Raw genomic sequence first — 22,028 nt, forward strand, 5'->3', positions numbered from 1 at the left:
GGAGGTGTTGTTCTGGAAGTGGATCTCGGTGAACAGCATCGCTCTGGTCACTGATACAGCTGTCTTTCACTGGAGTATGGAAGGAGAATCACAGCCCGTTAAGATGTTTGATCGACACGCCAGTCTGGCCGGATGCCAGATCATCAACTACAGGACAGACCAGCAGCACCGCTGGCTCCTGCTCATTGGCATCTCTGCACAGGTAGGACATTTTATTTATTTATTTGTTTGTTTGTTTGTAGATTTATTTTTGTTTGTTTTGTGAGTTTATTTTAATTTGTTTATTTGTTGATTTTTCTTTTTTCTTTTCTTTTTATTTGGTTGTTTATTTTTGTTTGTTTGTTTTCATTTGTTATAATATTATTTAGATGTTATTATATTACATTTACATCTACGTTTAGTCATTTAGCAGATGCTTTTATCCAAAGCGACTTACAAATGAGGACAAGGAAGCAATTTACACATCTATAAGAGCAGCAGAGAACAAGTGCTATAGACAAGTTTCAGGTGTGTAAAGTCTAAGAAGCAAAGCATTAGTAATATATATATATATATAAAAAAAATTTTTTCAGTTGCTGTGTTTGGTTAGAGAACACTTAGACTTGTTTTCAGCTGGTTGTGTATGGTTGTAGGACATTTGTTATTATATTATATTATATTATATTATATTGCATTATATTGCATTATATTATATTATTTTATATAATATTATGTTATAATATGTTATATTTTTGTATCATTATTATTATTATTATTATTATTATTATTATGGTATTATTATTATTATTATTATTATTATTGTTATTGTATTAATGTATTATAATTAATATTATTACTATTATTGCATTATTACTATTATTGTTATTGCTATTGTATTATTATTATTATTATTATTATTATTGTTGTTGTTATTGCATTATTGTTATTGTATTATTATTATTATTGTTGTTGTTGTTATTGTATTATTGTTGTTTTATTATTATTATTATTATTATTATTATTATTATTGTTATTGTTATTATTATTATGATATTATTGTTATTATTATTGTTATTGTGTTATTATTATTGTTATTGTTTTATTGTTATTATTATTATTATTATTATTATTATTATTATTATTATTATTATTATTGTATAATTACTATTATTATTGTTATTGTAGTATTATTATTATTGTTGTTGTTATTGTATTATTATTATTATTATTATTATTATTATTATTATTATTATTATTATTGTTATTGTATTATTATTGTATCATTACTATTATTATTATTATTACTATTATTATGATTGCTATTGTAATATTATTATTATTATTATTATTATTATTATTATTGCATCATTACTATTATTATTACTATTATTATGATTGCTATTGTATTATTATTATTATTATGATTATTATTATTATTATTATTATTATTATTATTATTATTATTATTAATAATAATAATAATAATAATAATAATAATAATAATATTATTACTGTATTATTATTATTATTATTATTATTACTACTGTATTATTTTTATTATTATTAATATTATTACGGTATTATTATTTTTATTATTATTATTATTATTATTATTATTACTGTATTATTATTATTATTATTATTATTATTATTATTATTACTGTATTATTATTATTATTATTATTACTGTATTATTATTATTATTATTATTATTATTACTGTATTATTATTTTATTATTATTATTATTATTACTGTATTATTATTATTATTACTGTATTATTATTATTATTATTATTATTATTATTACTGTATTATTATTATTATTATTATTATTACTGTATTATTATTATTATTATTATTATTGTATAATTTAATTGTTTTAGCAAACACTTTAGTCAAAAGTGACTTTCAATTGATGAGGCATTCAACGATTCAACAAAAAGAAGCAATACACACAACAAGTGCTGAGAGAGAGAGCGGGAGAGAGAGAGAGAGATGCCTAGATGGTTTTGGTATTCTTCACTGGGGTTCAGGTGTTAGATGGGTTTTTAGTTGTCGTTTGAAGGATACCAGTGAGGAACAGTGAATGAAAAGGTTTTGGAAAGTGACTTATAGCCTCTCTGCGATAGCACCAGTCAGTGCTCGCTCCCTGACCTTTAGACCTTCAGCAGCAGGTGAAGGTAAGAGGATGCAGTGTCAATGGCTGTCCTGTAAGCAAGCATCAGTGATTTGAACTTGATCAACCATTAACCAACGCAGAGAGATAAAGAGAGGTGTCACATGGGCTCTCTTTGGCTCATTGAAGACCAGATGAGCTGCAGCATTCTGGATCATCTGTGGAGGCTTGAGAGTGCAGGATGGGAGACCAGCTAGAAGATCATTGCAGTAGTCCAGCCTTGAAATGACAAGAGGTTGGACTAAAAGCAGCATGATCTGTTGAGAAGGGTCTAATTTTTCAGATGTTGAAAATTGCAAATCTGCAAGATCGAGCCATGTTAGCAGTGTTCTCTTTGGAGGACAGCTGATCATCCAGTATCACTCCTGACCAAACTACATGGGGTAATGGTGGATAATCCCAACTGGATTGAGAAGTCATGTTGTATGTGTGATGCTGCAGGGAAGACACAAAGTTCAGTTTTTGCCTGGTTTAGTAGTAGGTGATGGTCTTTCGTCCAAACCGAGATTGTGCAAAGTTCTTGCAGCTACAATGGGGTCATCTGGATGAAAGATATGAGCAATGCTAAAAGAAACCATGTGATTGGATAATTGTTCCCAGTGCTGTGGTGTGAATAGAGATTAGTAAGGGACAGATCCCTGAGGTCCTCCAGTGGCCAGCTAAGCTTTGGATACCTCGCCTCTCCAGGCAACTCTGAATGATCTGCCGGTGAGGTAAGGCTCTAATCAGAAGAGTGGGGTTCCAGTGATGCCCATTGAGGAGAGGGTGGATAGTAGAATCTGGTGATTGCACTGCATCAAAATCAGCAGACATCCAGAAGGTTATTGTGAAATTTATTATAAAAATATTATTTGTTTGTTTTGTTTGTTTATTATTTATGCATTTTATTATTATGATTATTGTTGCTATTATTATTATTTTGATATTATTAATTGTTGTATTATATTAAAATAATTTTTGTGTGATAATTAGTATTAGTCATTCCAAATAAAATAATCAAGTGTGTGTGTGTGTGCTCCTGCAGCAGAATCGTGTGGTCGGAGCGATGCAGTTGTTCTCGGTGGAGCGTAAGGTTTCTCAGCCTATCGAGGGTCACGCTGCTGCATTTGGACTTTATAAACTGGAAGGGAACGCAAACACTTCAACACTCTTCTGCTTCGCTGTCAGAGGACAAGCTGGAGGAAAGGTGACTTTACATGGGATTAAACACACACACTAGCATGGGCGTAAATCGCAGGGGGAACAGAGGGAACATGTTAGGAAGATTCTAAGGGCCCATAGACATTATGGGGGCCCCAGAGATATTATTAAGGGCCCGCGGCAATTCCCCCCGACCCCACCCCACCCCTCTTCACTTTCAGCCGCGATACCAACTAACCAACCCCCCGCCCACCTCACTCTTCACTTTCAGCCGCGATACCAATACCAGAGCTTGTCATAGGGCCAATTTACATTATTCTGGTCACCTATAGTGCATGTGTTTGGGGGAAACTGGAGCATCCGGAGTCAACCCACGCCAACACAGGGAGAACATGCAAACTCCACACAGAAATGCCAACTGACCCAGCTGGGACTCGAACCAGAAACCTTCTAACTGTGAGGCCACAGTGCTAACCACTGAGCCACTGTATCGCCCGTCCCTTTAACAGAGTTTATTGTGAAACTGCTTAGCCTGATCTAAGCTAGGCTGGGTTTGTTAGGTTTGGTTAACCCAGGGTTTGTTGTGTGTGTTTCTGTTCTGCAGCTGCACATCATTGAGGTCGGTCAGCCGCAGGCTGGAAACCAGCCATTCACTAAGAAAGCAGTGGATGTGTTTTTCCCTCCAGAAGCGCAGACGGACTTCCCTGTGGCCATGCAGGTTCAACTCTACGCAAAAAAATATTCCTTAATGATCGACTACACATGAAAAATGACGATTAGGGCTGAAATAGGGTTTTTTCTGCAATTTTTAGGGCTGCATGATATTGGGAAGAGTTAACATTGCATTATTTTGTTTTTCTGCAATGCAAAGTTGAGGACGAAGTAATCAGCCCTGTAATATGTGAAATCTTATGATGAGAGAAGATTTAAACCAATTAAGAGAACATTTTAAAACATAATAGTGTCAATAACTATTTTCTAATAACTGATTCATTTAATCTTTGCCATGATGACAGCACGCAAGTTACGTAAAGATAGTACTTTTTTAAGTAACGAGTGAAGTAATGCACTTCTTTAAAAAATGAGGTAATTATATTTGAGTTACTTTTTAAAAAAATGTAATGCAAGTTACTTTTTATTTTAATTAATTCGTTTTTTTTTTTAAATAATTGCTGATTTAAAATGAACAAAGACGCAATGAATTCCGCACTTAAAGAGAGAATGCAGGAACAGACAGAAACCAAGAATGCAGAGCCTTACATTTCACTATGATGGAAGTATTCTCATTATTCTGAACACATTAAAGAAAAGGAAAACTGGATTATAGTCTTAATCGACAGTGATTTTACGTAACTAATAGGACAAAAGCAACAAACACATTGCTTTAAACTTTAATTAATCTGTATGTAGACCATTTCAGTGTGGTCATGTTATTGGGCCAAGAACATCTCCTGCTAGTTATCAAACTATTTCATAACTGTAGCAAGAGGCAATTCAATCATAACTTAATGTCAAAACAGCTATCATAACATTATTTATCAATATATGGGTTTTTTTTTTTATTCTTGGAAGCTATAGAAATTAAAAATGTAAAACAGGACATACGTTTTTGTGTACATCCCTCAAAATGGTCTGTACGGCTTGTATAGCTCTGGGGTCAGGAAGTTATCAGAAGATAACATTATGCGACATTAATATTTTTGGCTTAAATATAGTTTTATTATTAAGGTAAATGAAGGTAATAGAATGTGTTGTTAATTGCAGAGCTTCTCTATTTAAAAAAGAAATTAAAAAATAAAAGGTAATGCAAAAGTAACGTAAGGCATTACTGCAACTAGTTCAGAGGTGTCAAACTCATTTTAGCTCAGGGGCCACATGGAGTAAAATCTGTTCATAAGTGGGCCGGAAGAGGGGAGGGGAGGGTGCGAGGTGAAACCCACGATTTCCGGGAGATTATCAGTCGTTTTTGGGCATCTGGGAATCTCTATGCATATGCGAGAGACTCCCGGAACTTCCAGGAGACTTGGGATGTCTGCAGGACTATATCAGGGGGTCTCATGCAGCACTTTACATGAGGTTGCAGTTTTTTGACTACTAATAACTGGCATCTTTTGGCTTTCACAAGCGCATCAATATCAGGCATCACATCCTGAGTGGCAGTCAACTTCAGGATGCCATTCAAGTGCTTGTGCATGAGCTTTCTTTTATTTATGCTCATCACAGAGAAAACTTGTGCATAAAGCTATGTGGTTACAAACATAGTGGCTAATTTGTATGAATTCGTACAATCTTATTAGTACAATTTAGTTCGATTTGCTTATACACCAGTGACGACTGGGTTGGTTGGGTGCCACGCCTCCAACGGTACATTTTCATACGACTGAACTCATACTAGCATAACTAACTATAATAATAATAATAATAATAATAATAATAATAATAATAGCTAACTCATATTAGCCACTACACTGACAAAACGTAAAATCATTATGTTTCCTCTTGAGATCACCTCAGTGTGGTATGACAGGGTGTAGACGAGGTCTTTCTGAGATGGCTGTCAAACTGACGCTGATTCAGGCTTCTGGATCGAATGAAATTACCAGTTTGCTATTGGAACAGCAGTATCTTTTATTGAAAAATTGCAGATCATTTTGATACTTTACAGAATTATCTCGCGGGCCGCATTAAATTCATTTGCGGGCCTTATCCGGCCCCGCGCCCATACGTTTGACACCCCTGAACTAGCTTTTTGGGGAGTAACTCAATATTGTAATGCATTACTTTCAGAAGTAACTTTCCCCATCACTGGTACCTAATATTTGACTAGATATTTTTTCAAGACACTAGTATTCAGCCTAAAGTGACATCTAAAGACTATTTTAATTAGGTTTACATTTACATTTAGTCATTTAGCAGACGCTTTTATCCAAAGCGACTTACAAATGAGGACAAGGAAGCAATTTACACAACTATAAGAGCAGCAGTGAACAAGTGCTATAGACAAGTTTCAGGTGTGTAAAGTCTAAGAAGCAAAGCATTAGTAATGTAAGTTTTTTTTTTTTTGAGAGAGAGAGAGAGAGAGAGAGAGAGAGAGAGAGAGTACAGTTAGTGGTATAGCCAGAGAGGCAGTTACAGATTAAGAAGGAAAGTTTGTATAATGAGTAGGCCTGCACTGAATCTGCACGCGCAGAATTCTGCTGATTTTTCGCTGATTTTTAGCCCATTACTGATTCTGTTTATTTACTTGAGTAAATGTGTGTGAATCTATATTTATTCAGTTTTTAAATTAATTACAGTAATATTATTGACTAATATGAAAATGTTCATCTGATTTATGTACAATGCAGTTTGTACAGTAATGTTTTCTGTCTTTTAGTAGAGATATTATATGAGAGAGTCTTGCTTTGTTTACCAAATAAAGTGAATCTAATTGGATTTGCATAAACATTAAATAAAAGTTTAAAAGGTATTATTTTTTATTTCACATATTAAGGTTTTAGTTATGATACTCCCAAAATAATTCAGCAGAAATCTGCAGATTTTAACCCAAATTCTATGCAGAAATAGCAAAAAACGTCTGCAGATTCTGTCATTGTATAACAGTGGTTTATTTTGTAGACAATCGAACACAAATATTGCTTAAAGGGGCTAATAATATTGACCTTAAAATGGTTTTTAAAAATTAAAAACTGCTTTTATTCTTGCCGAAATAAAAGAAATAAGACTTTCTCCAGAAGAAAAAATATTATAGGAAATACTGTGAAAAATTCCTGAGTCTGTTCAACATCATTTGGGAAATATTAGAAAAAGAAAAGAAAATTCATAGGAGGTCAAATAATTCTGACTTTAACTCCTGAATATATATAAACTAACTATATATATATAAAAACTGAAAGAAAAAACATTCTAGAAACGATATAAAAAATACGATGTAATAAATATTAAATCTTGATGTATTGTGCAGCTCTAATAACCATATTACACTCACCGTGTTTGTGCTTGTTTCTCAGATCGGAGCTAAGCATGGCGTGATCTACCTCATCACTAAATACGGCTACTTTCACATGTATGACCTGGAGTCTGGAGTGTGTATCTACATGAACCGCATCAGCGCAGAGACCATATTCGTCACAGCTCCTCATGAGAGCACTTCCGGGGTCATCGGGGTCAACAAGAAGGGGCAGGTACACACTCGGACTAACACACACTCATGCATAAACACACTCTCTCACACACATACAGTTTTATGCAAAAGTTTGGGCACCCCTCTGTGGCTGCATTGTGCTCGTTCTTTTTAAGAGAAGATCGCAGTGAAATGACATTTGGTTTCTAGAGAAAGATAGGTAATGTTATGTCTTTCAAACAGAAATCCGTAGTGTAGCACTATCGAGATGTGTGAAATTATATTGAAACCAAAAAATATGCAGACGTTTGTGTCGATTTCTAAACTATAATCACTTAATGCTGACTGATTACAACACAATAAATTAGGAGAAGGATACAAAAACCTATTACAATTGTTTAAAGTCTCCATCTCCGCAGTCAGAAATATAGTTAGGAAATGGAAGTCCACAGGAACAGTTCTGGTGAAGGAAAGATGTGCTAGACCAAGAAAAAGACCTGAAATGCAAAGGCGAAGAATGGTTCGAATGGTCACAGACAAACCACAGACCACCTCCAAAGAGCTCCAGCAACATCTTGCTGCTGATAATGTCATTATAGATCGTGTCACAGTCCAGCGCACTCTTCACAAAGAACAGCTCAGTGGAAGGTGATGCAGAGGAAGCCTTTACTGCATTCTGCCATCAAGAAGAGTCGTTTGAGGTATGCAAAGGCTCATCTGGACGAGCCAGAATCATTTTGGAATAATATACTGTGGACAAGGGCGTCACGGTGGCGCAGTGGGTAGCATGATCGCCTCACAGCAAGAAGGTCGCTGGTTCGAGCCTCGGCTGGGGTCAGTTCCACTGTGTGGAGTTTGCATGGGTTTCCCCCACAAGTCCAAAGACATGCGGTACAGGTGAATTGGGTAAGCTAAATTGTCCATAGTGTATGTGTGTGAATGAGAATGTATGGGTGTTTCCCAGTGATGGGTTGCAGCTGGAAGAGCATCCGCTGCATAAAACATATGCTGGATGGGTTGGTGGTTCATTCCGCTGTGGTGACCCCGGATTGATAAAGGGACTAAGCTGAAAAGAGAATAAATGAATGAATGAATGAATACTGTGGACAGATGCTACAACCATAGACGCTTTGCATGATGGAAAAAGAACACAGCATTCCAGGAGAAGAACCTGCTATCTACTGTAAAATATGGTGGAGGGTCCATCATGCTGTCGTGATGTATGGCCAGCACAGGTACTGGAAACCTTGTCAGAGTTAAAGGTCGCATGGGTTTTACCCAGTATAAGCTAGGCATGGGACGACAACCGTTTTCAAGGTATACCGCGGTTTCAAAAGGTCAAGGTTTTAAAACGGTCAACATTTTCTGCAATACCGTTCCTAAGGTATGTGCACAATTTTTTATTTACATTTTTTTGTTTTTTTAGGACAACAGAATCTCCAGCAGAAAATATATCTAAAGATGCTGTTTTAAATTGCAAAAAAATCTGTTTTTGAAACAAATGAAGACAGCAGAAGTCAATGATTGATTTAGCCTGACATGTTTACTCTTCCAAAATATTATAAATGTTTCTCAACATAAAATATATCATGTTCGAAAGGGAAAAAAGTTTTCTTTTACATTTAAAACGAATATATACGAGACAGTGATACCGTGAACCCGTGATATTTTTATCCAAGGTTATCATACCTTCAGAATCTTATACCAGCCCATGCCTAGCATCAGCAGATTCTGAAGAACAATGTTCAGGAATCAGTCAAGAGGCTGAAGTTAAGGCAGGGTTGGATGTTTCAGCAGGACAGTGACCCACAGCACAGTTCCAGATGCTCAGACACGATACAATGTTCTAGAATGACCATCCCAGTCCCCTGACTTGAACATCATAGAAAATCTCTGGATTGATTTGAAAAGCACCGTTCATGCTCGGCACCCATCAAACCTGACTGAACTGGAGAAATTGTGCAAGGAAGAATGGTCCGAAACGCCTTCAGCAAGAACTCAGACACTTATCCTTGACTGTAAGAAGCGTCTACAGGCTGTCATTTCAGCAAAATCTGGCTGTACAAAAGACTGATGTCATTATTCTGTTGGGGTGCCCACATTTTTGCACGAGTCTGTTTTTGTTAAGACTTAAAGTGCATTGCATCTGTTGATGAAATAAATGTTATGTCAGAACTGAAGTGTTGCTTTTTCCCTAAGGTAAAATAAAAATATACAATTTAGATAAAATATATCCACAGGAAATTGCTGGTTGAAAGGCCAGCAGGCGATGGCTTGCAATTATGAAAATGATCAGGGGTGCCCAAACTTTTGCACAAGACTGTTTATACGCACATACTCAGCCTAACACACACTTTCACATACAATAGACACAAGATACACACACAAACACTTGCATACACACACAGGCACACTTTTATAGTACACGCTCACCCATTAACTCATTCATTCACTGAGACTAACATACACTCATGCATTCACATACACACTCGTACACACACACGTTTACACTCTCTCACACGCACACACATACAAACACACTTATGTATACACACAGACTAATACACAGTAACACACACAGACACTCACACAAACACACACATAGAGACTAACACACTCATGCATTCACACACACAGACTAACACAAAAGCACAATTATACAATACGGACACACAGACTAACATATGCTCACACTACACATTTTATGGTACACACTCACTCAAGCATTCACACACACACTAATGCACACACTCACACAAACACTTTTATAGTACACACTCGCATGCATTCACAACTTGCATGCATTCACTCATTCATACACAGACTAACATACACAAATGCACACACACATAAGCAAACTCTCACATAAACATACACTCACGCATATACACACAAACATACACAGCAGAATGAACCACCAACTTATCCAGCATATGTTTTACGCAGCGGATGCCCTTCCAGCTGCAACCCAGGACTGGGAAACACCCATAAACTCTTGCATTCACACACACACACTATGGCCAATTTAGCTTGTTCAATTACCCTACAATGCATGTGTTTGGACTGTGGGGGAAACCGGAGCACCCGGAGGAAACCCACGCCAACATGGGGAGAACATGCAAACTCCACACGGAAATGCCAACTGACCAAGCCAAGACTCGAACCAGCGACCTTTTTGCTGTGAGGCGATTGTGCTACCCACTGCGCCACCATGACACCCCTTATGCATGCATACACATAAATATTTATGTGTACACACACACACACACTTATATAGCACACACACACACACACACACACACACACACACACACACACACACACACACACACACACACACACACACTCACTCACATAAAAAATAATTATAAAATGTTGACAAATTAAACTGTACGCTGATTGTTTTGGCTTGTTTTCTTTCTGCATATGTTTCTCTAACGTGTGTGTGTATGTGTGTGTGTGTTTAGGTGCTGTCGGTGTGTGTGGAGGAGGAGAACATTGTGAATTACGTGACGAATGTCCTCCAGAATGCTGATCTGGCGCTGCGGATGGCGTTACGTAGTGATTTACCCGGAGCAGAGGAGCTGCTGACACACAAGTTCAACACACTCTTCTCTCAGGGCAACTACACTGAAGCTGCCAAAGTGGCTGCGTCAGCTCCAAAGGTACACACACATGCAGATCACAAAGCGGAATGACACTGAATCACTAGCTGTGTTCTGATTCAAAGACTTATGCACAAAACTGCAATATCTGATCAAATATTTGCAAATAAATCAGCATTTCCATCCAATGAGTCAAAGAAAACGGAATCAGTAGCCGTGTTTCCACTATCGCGCCTAAAGCGAGCGAGCCAGGGCCAGTCACGTTACCACTGTCACTTCCGGGGCCTGATCAGGCCAAAATGAGGCTTCTTCTGGGTCAGCGGTCGGCCTTTTTCGGCCCGCCAAATACCTTGGGACAAAGAGGGCCAGCTGGGGCTTCTGGGTGGAGTGAAAGAGAGAGGCGGAGTTTGCTCAAGTCATGCCATCATTACACTACTTTTCTGATAGCACGAGTACATGAGCCAAACAGGTAAATAAATAATAAAATTAATAAATAAGGGGAACAAATTGTAGAGTTTAAGATATCCCACAAAACACCTTCTAGGCTAGGGGTCTTTTTGTTTATGATCGCTCTTATGTTTCCTTTTTAAATGTAAGGCTGCTACATAAAATAATAAAGTAGTTTTAATTCAATACGTGATCATTCTTTGCTGCGTCCTCCTTGATGTTTCAATAACGCATAATAATCTTTACACTATATTAAAGGCACAGCAGCCAGTAAAGGTTGTCGAGAGTTTTTGTCAAGTTTAAAATGTGTGTTTGCGCTTGATACGTGCGCTTTTTGATGCCTGTATGTGTGTGACCGAGCAAATAAGCGCTTGCTTGACAGCCCTGTTGATGCTGCGAGCAGCTTCTTTCTTTATTTTTTAAATTTGGTCCCACTTTATATTAAGTGTCCTTAACTACTATGTACTTGCAACAAAAAATAAATACAATGTACTTACTGTGTTCATTATGTATTTGAGAACACTTGTGGTGCTCTTGAGTTGGGATAGGGGTAGGGTTATGGACTGGTTTGGTGGTATGGGTAGGTTTAAGGGTTAGTTAAGGTGTAAAGAATATTTAACAGTGTATTTACAAATGTAATTACAGAATTTAATTACAGATGTAATTACATACAGATATTAATCAAGCATAAGTACACAGTAAATACATGTATTTACACAATAAGTACCTGCATTTCGTTGCCTTGTACTTGTACATGTGTGATGACAATAAATTGAATCTAATCTAATCTAATCTAAGTACATTGTAACAAATTATTAATTTCGGTGCAAGTACATAGTAGTTAAGGACACTTAATATAAAGTGGGACCTTTAATTAATTTATTTTGGAGATAATACAAAATATGAATACTACTGAAAGATATAAAACTTTACAAACTACTCGTCCACTTTTGTAGGCTCGAAATAAGTGTCACATCTTGATAAAATAGCCTAAGCTATATTGAAATAATTTAAAGAATTGCAAATATCGGATATAATAAAATCACACTTAAATAAACCAATATAAAACAAACAAGGGCGTTGCAGTAGGTAGTGCTGTCGCCTCACAGCAAGAAGGTCGTTGGTTCGACCCTCGGCTGGGTCAGTTGGCGTTTCTGTGTGGAGTTTGCATGCTCTCCCTGCTAAAGGCTAAATTGTCCATAGTGTATGAGTGTGTATGGATGTTTCCCAGAGATGGGTTGCAGCTGGAAGGGCATCCGCTGCGTAAAACATATGCTGGATAAGTTGGCGGTTCATTCCGATGTGGTGACCCTGGATTAATAAAGGCACTAAGCCGACAAGAGAATGAATGAATGAATAAAACAAACAAAAGCTATAACAATGTAGGTGTACAATAGGGCATACATAGATTAAACAGTTTTAAGCCATATTAAACTTTCCTTTTACAAAGACCTATCTGAAAAAAGAGTTTAGATATTTTCAAAAAACAATAAACACCGGAGGAGTTCTGAAATAATTTTATGAAGGTATTTGGATACGATGATCTTAATCAAATCGTGCAAACAGAGCATTTTTGGATGAGTGAAAGCAGAAACTAGTCGACCTTCTTTTCTGAAATCCAGCCCTGTGCAGCGCTGCTTTATAAAGGATTGGGAAAAACTGCTATGTTTTTAAATGACTTCAAGAGTGCACACTTGGCTGATGATTAATTATAAGCTTGTTTGGCATGCTGTCCCGGGAGAGAGCCCTGAGCTCATAAGATCCTCGAGCCCGGGGCTCCCTCGCATTGCAAGGCGAGAGGAAAGTTTGAGCTCAGGTGGATCTCAGAACTCCCCCGCTGTAATAATCAATGAACAGCCAGTGATTGCTGCTGAGAGATAACCATTTACTAGGTGCATGTCTATAGTGCCGGTTTGGATTAGTCAATTAACTTATGTTGCATGTTTTTTGGACGGTGGGAGGAAACCGGGGAACCCGGGGGAAACCCACGTGAGCACGGGGAGAAATGCAAACTCCGCACAGAAATGTCTGCTGGTTTGGTAAAGCCTAGAACCAGAGACATTCTTGCTGTGAGGCAACAGTGCTAAGCACTGGGCCACCGTGTCACCCATCTAGGAAGAAGGAGGAGCAGGGGTGGATGGGGGGATTCTTCAAAATGAAGATAGCGGTGGTAAGTAACCCAGGGTATTTGTAGTAGCTTAGGAGTCGTCTGATTGGTGCATTGAGAATTGAATGATGCGGATCCAGCAGCTAGCAATCACAAGCACGTGATCCTCTCGAAATTAGTTTATAACTAAACTTCACATAGTAAAATTAAAAAGGAAATTTTAAATGTAGAGATTTATTCGTGGATAGCTGCTGAGCGCAACGAAATATAGGCTATATTTTATTACTTGCTCTTACGTGTTGAAACGCTTAACAGTTTCCTTTACTTAAGATAAACGAATAATGTGCAACATCCTTAAATAAAGGGGAATTACCTATTAAGGGTCATATAGCCTAGGGAAAAATGAGTATGTTTTAGGTCTCTCTGGAGCATTTGGGATGAATGTTTGACAAAGTCTATCAAAACGAGGATGTTATAAAATACATTTCATACCGAGTTATAACCGAAGATTTCTGTGGTTTTATATTATTTTATATTATGTGCGCTCACAGCGCTGGGTCGCTCCGTTAATGGCGATACCACTCGATGCAACAGTCGATCGGTGAGTAAACAAATATAATGAATGGAAATACATAGGCCTGTGCGGAAAGACATATCATGTAATGCTGTACAGTAACATTTCATTTGTTTGTGTAGGTTGTCTTCAATTTAATTGTTTCGTGATGATGCGATTGTGTGCTTTATCTGCCTGATTCCCGCTGATCTGTGTGGGTTGTGTGACGTGTGATTAAGGGGATGTTCTAGGGGCGGGGTTTGCGTGACGCACTGCGAGCTACTAACCCAACAGTGGAAACGTGACATGATTTCGGCCTCACTGCTCAACCTCCCGGACTATTGGCCCGGCCTGATAAAAGCGCTGGCTCGCACTGACCCGACAGTGGAAATGCGGCTATTACTACCTGATAAATGATTTCATCTTTGAATAGAAACATAGCTAGTGACAGCCAGTGACTCCTCTGTGTTTGTCTACTCAGGGTGTTTTGTTTGTGTGTGTGTCTGCTTAGGGTGTTTTGTTTGTGTGTGTCTGCTCAGGGTGTTTTGCGGACAGCAGAGACCCTCCGCAGGTTCCAGGCAGTGCCGGCTCAGGGTGTGCAGGCGTCTCCTCTGCTGCAGTATTTCGGGGTTCTGCTGGACCGCGGGCAGCTCAATCAGCTGGAGTCAGTGGAGCTTTGCAGGCCGGTGCTGCTGCAGGGACGCACACCACTGCTGGAGAAGTGGCTGAAGGCTGAGAAGGTGGACACTTCAGCACTTATTCAATTCACCTTTATTTGTATAGGGCTTTTACAATGTAGATTGTGTCAAAGCAGCTTCACATAGAAGATTATAGTGAATTGAAACAGTGTCAGTCCAGTTTTCAGAGTTTAGGTTCAGTTCAGGTCAGTGTGGTTTAATATTCACTGCACAGTCCGAACACTGAAGAGTAATCCATCAATGTGCAGCTCTACAAGTCCCGAACTCTGCAAGCCAGCGGCGAGGAAAAAACTTCACCAATTGGCGAAAGTGAAGAATAAAAAAAATCGAGAGAAACCAGGGTCAGTAGGGCACGACCATTTTTACACTGTCCAAACGACTTGTGCAGAGCTGCAGTCTAGGCGCGGGAGGCTGGAGAACGCTGGACATCAGCGATGAACCATCAGTCCCTGGAGCGTCACAGGAATCAGTCTCATGCTCTCCATGACCACCACATCAGCTGCTCAGGATACGGCCTGGTCCAGGATTATGGAAACATCAGTGGCGCTGTATAGTCTCTGGGGGCATCAGGATGAGAATCCCTAGGTGGAAGAGAATAATTAGCGTAGCTGCTGTTCATAGTGTATATAAGTGAGATGCAGGGGGCACATTCATGTATCATACCGTTATGTGATGCACTAAGTGTATGCTTTGCTAAAAAGATAGGTTTTTAATCTAGTTTTGAATTGGGAGAGTGTGTCTGAGTCTCGGACGTTATCAGGAAGGCTATTCCAGAGTTTAGGAGCTATAAATGAGAAGGCTCGACCTCCTTTACTTGACTTTGCTATTCTAGGTACTACCAGAAGCCCTGAGTTTTGAGATCGTAAAGAGTGAGTTGGATTGTAGCGAGACAGAAGATTGGTTAGATAAACAGGAGCTAGATTATTTAAGGCTTTATAGGTAAGAAGCAATATTTTAAAATCACTTATGATGACCTATCAGTTTACTAAATATATATCTGTGCATTTATACAATGTGGGAAATAATAGTTATGTTTAGAGAGTATATTTAAACAGATTTTTACATTTTTATTCAGATTAAAAATTAAGTAGTAAGTCTAGATCGCATCTATTTTGCTATTTTATGCAAAATAAGAACAAAAAATGCTTCAAAAAACCTGCAAACCTTCCTGAAAAACTATGCGCAAGTGTAGCAAGTGTTCCAAATGCAATGTGTGGTCGTACCAAATGTTGATTTGATTTAGTTTATATAAGTTAATTGATAAATAAAATGTATTTATGCATTATTTTTAAAAAGCGTCCTCATTTTAAGCTTTTAAGTGCTTAAAGCTTTGAACAATCCTGTAGCTTTGCAGACGGGTTTTTTGAAGCAGATGTTCCAGATATTGCCAAAGCTGTTCTGGATTGAGCTTCAAGTCTCAGTTTGTTCTGTTTCTGCATGACAGACTGGATAATGATTAGATCAGATCTCAGTGTGTGTGGAGCACTGGCAATAATCTCACTGTACAATTACATTTAAGGCTGATTTATACTTCTGCGTCAAGCGCACGCGTATGGTCCAGCGCAGGTCGCATAGCCCTCACCGTGGCCGTCGCTGACCCTGATGCGCACCTTTCAAAAAATGTAACTACACGTAGCCCATGCTCAACGACACGTAGCGCATGCTCTGTGATTGGTCGGCTTGGTAGTGCTGATGAGTGTGGGCGGGACCGAAAGCCGCGCGAACCCGTTGGAGCGAGTGTTTACAAGTGTCGAGTCCTGTGAAGCAACTCCAGGTGGAAAGTTTTGTTTTGTGTTTACCTTATGATTGAAGTTGTAGCTCGTCTGCCAGTTCACGCCTCAAAATGAGCGAGTTTGAGCCACTTGTACATTAAGGAAGCGTTCAGAAAAAACAAAACACATGAGAAGAAACTCAACACAGAGGAACATAAAAACCTACTGCCAGCTAGCGTTTCGGATGTGTTATTGCAGAGCAACATAAACAGTACGCAGAAGTATAAATGCACGGCAACATGCAAGGCATACGCCGTGGGTCACGACGATCACTCGATGCAGAAGTATAAACCAGGCTTTAGTGACAAAAATAATTTTTGGACTTGTAAATTGATATTTCAAACTGACATGCTACAGAAAAATAAAAAATAACAGACTTTAAATCTATTTTTTGGAAAAAATACTAGTATAATACTAAGAAGTTTGCACAGTACTGTATGTACAGTATGTGTGTGTATATCTTATGGAATCACCATTTTTTATTCTAAGAACAGGGATAATGGAAAATAAAAGATGTGCTAACTATGAACATTTATAAATATCAGTTAATATAAATACAGTTGTTCATTGATTGTTCTTGTTTTTAACTTTTAACTTGGTAAGTTTTTCATATATATATATATATATGTTTGCTGTCTTATTGTTGTTGTTTTCCCATGATGCCGTGCAGCTGGAGTGTTCAGAGGAGTTAGGTGATCTGGTGAAGGCGGCTGATGTCAATCTGGCCCTCAGTGTTTACCTGCGAGGCAACGTTCCTGCTAAAGTCATCCAGTGCTTCGCTGAAACCGCTCAGTTCCAGAAGATCATCCTCTATGCAAAGAAGGTACGCAAATTCTGTAGAAAAGCCCTTTAAATCCATCAAGAGTGTGTTTACATAGAAAAACAATGTGGAAGAGGAACATTGAAAGGGAATGGGAATAAACCCATATGCTGCTCGATTCTGATTGGCTGATGAAAATTTTATAAGGTGTGCTGTTTTAGGTGGCACGGTGGCTCAGTGGTGGCTCTGTGGTCGCCTCACAGCAAGAAGGTCGCTGGTTCGAGTCCCGGCTGAGTCAGTTGGTGTTTCTCTGTGAAGTTTGCATGTTCTCCCTATGTTGGCGTGGGTTTCCTCCGGGTGCTCCGGTTTCTCCCACAGTCCAAACACATGTGGTATAGGGGAATTGGATGAACTAAAATGTCTGTAGTTTATGAGGGTGTATGGGTGTTTCCCAATACTGGGTTGCAGCTGAAAGGGCATCTGCTGCGTAAAACATATGCTGGATAAGTTGGCGGTTCATTCCGCTGTGGCAACTCCTGAAATAGAGGCTAAGCCGAAGGAAAATAAATGAATGAATGTGCCATTATATTCTGATAAACGCACAGCTAAAGTAGTTCTGGCAGGTTTTGAGCACATTAGAGCTTTATATCACTACGCCGATTGATTTCGGGTAACACAACAGTCAAAAATCACATCAAAACACAACAGAAGGCTTTGGATGAGATCTGTAAGAAACTAATGCATAATTAAATAATCGAAAAAAAGAGTCTTCACACTCAAAAATCCAAAATAAAGACGCTAATGAGATAAAGTGACTAGCAATGTACTAATAAAGAGGGCAAATGTTTCTGTCACATGTTGACCATTGCTAACGCACAGCTAACAGTGTTAAGCTGTCATCTTATCAAAACCACTTTAAATCCTGGCTTTCAGAATTCTCTACCACTTTACCTTTAGAGAGACTAATGCTGCGTCCCAATACACATATTATGCGTCCTAAATAGTATTTGAAAATAGAATTAGTATGTCCCAAACCATAGTACTGTATGTTGAAAAGAGTATGCCAAAGGTTCCCGGATGGTTTACTATTTCCGGTAAAAGAATTTAACTATAGAAGCGTCCATACTCTAACTGCTGATATTGCCCACAATACATTGCGCTTTGGACCTGAATTCGATTAGAACTACAAATGCGTGTGAAAAGTGTAAATAAACTACAAACATGATGGACGCGCGAGACCAACAGTCAAGTAGAGAGGCTTCGGTAAAGATGTTCGAATGACTATTAGTGAATATCTAGCCCACTGGAAAATATTTAAATCGCATTATCTGTGTTATATTTCATCTGCAACAACAATACTGAACTTATATAAAGACACGCTTGGACGACAAAACGTCTGAATGCAGAATTACCCAAAGACCTGAGGAGATTTCTCTGCATAAAAGACGGGAGATTAACCTGCTGCTGCTGCTTCTCTGATAAGGTAGGAAATTAAATAAAATAGAAATGTGGATGATGTGTGGATGATTGACAGGGGGCATAACTAAGCAACACAACGATCTGTTAAAGAGCCCATATTATACATGAAATAGGGTCATATTTAGGTTGTAAGGGTCTCCAACAACAGTCTAATATGCATGCAAGGTCAAAAAACACTTTGATGGTTTTATAATCTGCATTTATTTTTACCTAATTATCCCAGCGACTCCCATATGAATCGTTCAGCGACTCATTTGTACCCAAACCCCTCCTCAGCGCGAAGCTAATCTGCCCTGATTGGACCGATGACAGCCTGCTGCGATTGGTCGACGACACTGACAGGCTTCAGCGCGAGACAGAGTGAAATGCCCAGCTGCTAATCAACAATATAAAAGTAGTCACAGTGCATACACGCTTCATAGTGGATTTTGGCTGCTAGTGGGTGAATGTAAATACAGACGATGGACTAGAAAATACTGATGACTAACTATTTTATTGAGCAAAAACTCCAAGAACTGGCGAGGAGCACGTCACCATCTACCTGCTCTTTTCACACAGACACACACACATACACACACACAAACACCTCCTCCTCCTTAGAAGACACAACACCAATAGAGAGGGAGACGTCCGCGACACCTCCCTCACCACCCGCGTCCACAGTTATATCTGCGACACCTCCGTCCTCACTTTGCTAACGGGTCACTTTTGTTTTCACTTTCGGGTTGAGGGCGGCGTGATCGTCCTTAACCTAGAGGGGCAGTTCAGCTTGCTGAACTGGCCCTGCGCAACACACACACACACACACACACACACACACACACACACACACACACACACTACCCTCACCTGAGCTGAAATATTTTGAAACTTGACCATTGCATGTGTGTAGGAATAGCTGGCGATCCGTAAACAAAGCGGCACGCGTCGCATTTTCAACGTGGTTTTACACGCGATATGAGAATATAAAGAGTTAACCTGATACAGCACACGCGGTTACACGTAACAAAACACAACTAAATACATCATTTGCAAGCTAGAGTAAACGAGGCAATAATTTTAATCACATGTACTTACACTGGTGAAATGGGGGAAGAAACTGATTTATGATGCACTGATCCATGTTCTGACAGTCTATACTGATCCTTCCTTTAACAAACTGATGAAGTCTTCTTTGTAAGCATGTAATTTCCAGAAGCACTCGAACTGCTCAAGGCTGGGCTATAATGCTGAGCTTTCATCTTTGGGTAGGCTGTCGATAGTATCCATCTGCACAGCGTGACTTCATTCGACCGGTGTCTGTGTGTGTCTCTGTGTGTGTGTGTGTTTGTGTGTGTGGGTTTTTTTTCTGTTAGTGGGCGGGGCCGCAGGTTTCAAATCTCCCGGGTTTGCTCGCGCAACTACTTGTGTTTCGTAGCCGCGTCATCACGAAACACCTTCAATTCAATTCAATTCACCTTTATTTGTATAGCGCTTATACAATGTAGATTGTGTCAAAGCAGCTTCACATAAAAGGTCATAGTAAATAGGAACAGTGTAGTTCAGTTTGTAGTGTTTAAGTTCAGTTCAGTTCAGCTCAGTTCAGTGTGGTTTGATAATCACTACTGAGAGTCCAAATACTGAAGAGCAAATCCAACGATGCGCAGCTCTACAGATCCTGAACCATGCAAGCCAGTGGCGACAGCGGAGAGGGAAAAAAAACTTCACTAAAGGCGGAAGTGAAGAAAAAAAACCTTGAGAGAAACCAGGCTCAGTTGGGCACGACCATTTTAATTTCTCCGCTGGCCAAACGTCTTGTGCAGAGCTGCAGTCTCAGTGGCGGAGGCTGGAAGCTGGCCTCAGCGAAGACTCGTCTGTCTCTGGAGCGTCACAGGAAACAGTCTCATGTTCTCCACTCTTCCATGACCATCGCAGTAGTTGCTCAGGATTCGGCCAGGTCCAGGATATAGAAACCTTGGGATCATCTCGTCGTTGGTCTTGGATCGAATCAGTGACTCTGCATAGTCTGAGGGCCTCGGGAAGAGTATCCCGAGGTGGAAATGGAGAATAAAGAAAATAATTAGCGTAGCTGATGTTCACAGTGTATATCAGCAAGATGCATAACCTGTGTGGAAGCCCCCTAAGTGGTGCACTAAGTGTATGCTTTACTGAACAGACAGGTCTTTAATCTAGTTTTGAATTGGGAGAGTGTGTCTGAGCCTCGGACGTTATCAGGAAGGCTATTCCAGAGTTTAGGAGCCATAAATGAGAAGACTCGACCTCCTTTACTCGACTTTGCTATTCTAGGTACTACCAGAAGCCCTGAGTTTTGAGACCTTAAAGAGCGAGTTAGATTGTAGCGAGACAGAAGATTGGTTAGATAAACAGGAGCTAGATTATTTAAAGCTTTATAGGTAAGAAGCAATATTTTAAAATCAATACGAAATTTAACAGGCAGCCAGTGTAAGGAGGATAAAATTGGGGTGATGTGATCAAATTTTCTAGACCTGGTAAGAACTCTGGCAGCTGCATTTTGTACTAATTGAAGTTTGTTAATAGAGGATGCTGGGCAGCCAGCAAACAGTGCATTACAGTAGTCCAGCCTAGAAGTCATAAAAGCATGGACTAGCTTTTCTGCATCTGAGATGGATAGCATACTACGTAACTTAGCGATATTTCTCAGATGAAAGAAAGCAGTTTTTGTGACATGGGATATATGATTTTTAAAAGTTAAATTACTGTCTAATATGACACCCAGATCTTTTATAGTAGAACTAACGCTAACTTTGTATCCCTCTAATTGTAGGTCGAGTTGTGAGATCTGCTGTGTACAGGATTTAGGCCCAATAAGTAATAATTCTGTTTTGTCTGAGTTTAAGAGAAGATAATTGTTGGTCATCCAGTCTTTAACATCTTTAATACACTCAGTTAGCTTGGACAGATTAGACGTCTCGTCAGGTTTAGTTGAAATATATAATTGAGTATCATCTGCATAGCAGTGAAAGCTGATGCCATGTCTTCTAATAATGTCTCCCAGGGGTAGCATGTATATTGTAAACAGTAAAGGGCCTAAAACTGATCCTTGAGGCACCCCGTATTTTACTGGGCTGATTTGTGAAGGCTGTCCATTAATATTCACAAACTGGTAACAGTCAGATAAGTATGACTTAAACCATTGTAGGGCCCGTCCCTGGACACCTGTAGACTTT

At 38.8% G+C, this 22,028-nt stretch overlaps 1 protein-coding gene across 1 annotated transcript in view; it reads left to right on the plus strand.

Annotated features, from left to right (window-relative positions):
* Positions 1-22,028, plus strand: part of cltcl1 (clathrin, heavy chain-like 1) — a 92,423-nt gene that overhangs the window by 36,953 nt on the left and 33,442 nt on the right. Inside the window, exons 3-9 of the mRNA XM_056463219.1 lie at positions 1-202; positions 3,181-3,342; positions 3,901-4,014; positions 7,307-7,480; positions 10,887-11,084; positions 14,671-14,871; positions 17,272-17,424. The exon at positions 1-202 is cut by the window's left edge and continues 67 nt beyond it. Of these exons, the coding sequence (XP_056319194.1) occupies positions 1-202; positions 3,181-3,342; positions 3,901-4,014; positions 7,307-7,480; positions 10,887-11,084; positions 14,671-14,871; positions 17,272-17,424 (1,204 nt within the window). The remainder of the gene's footprint in view (positions 203-3,180; positions 3,343-3,900; positions 4,015-7,306; positions 7,481-10,886; positions 11,085-14,670; positions 14,872-17,271; positions 17,425-22,028) is intronic.

This window comes from Danio aesculapii, chromosome 8, assembly GCF_903798145.1.
Source record: "Danio aesculapii chromosome 8, fDanAes4.1, whole genome shotgun sequence".
NCBI lineage: Eukaryota > Metazoa > Chordata > Actinopteri > Cypriniformes > Danionidae > Danio > Danio aesculapii.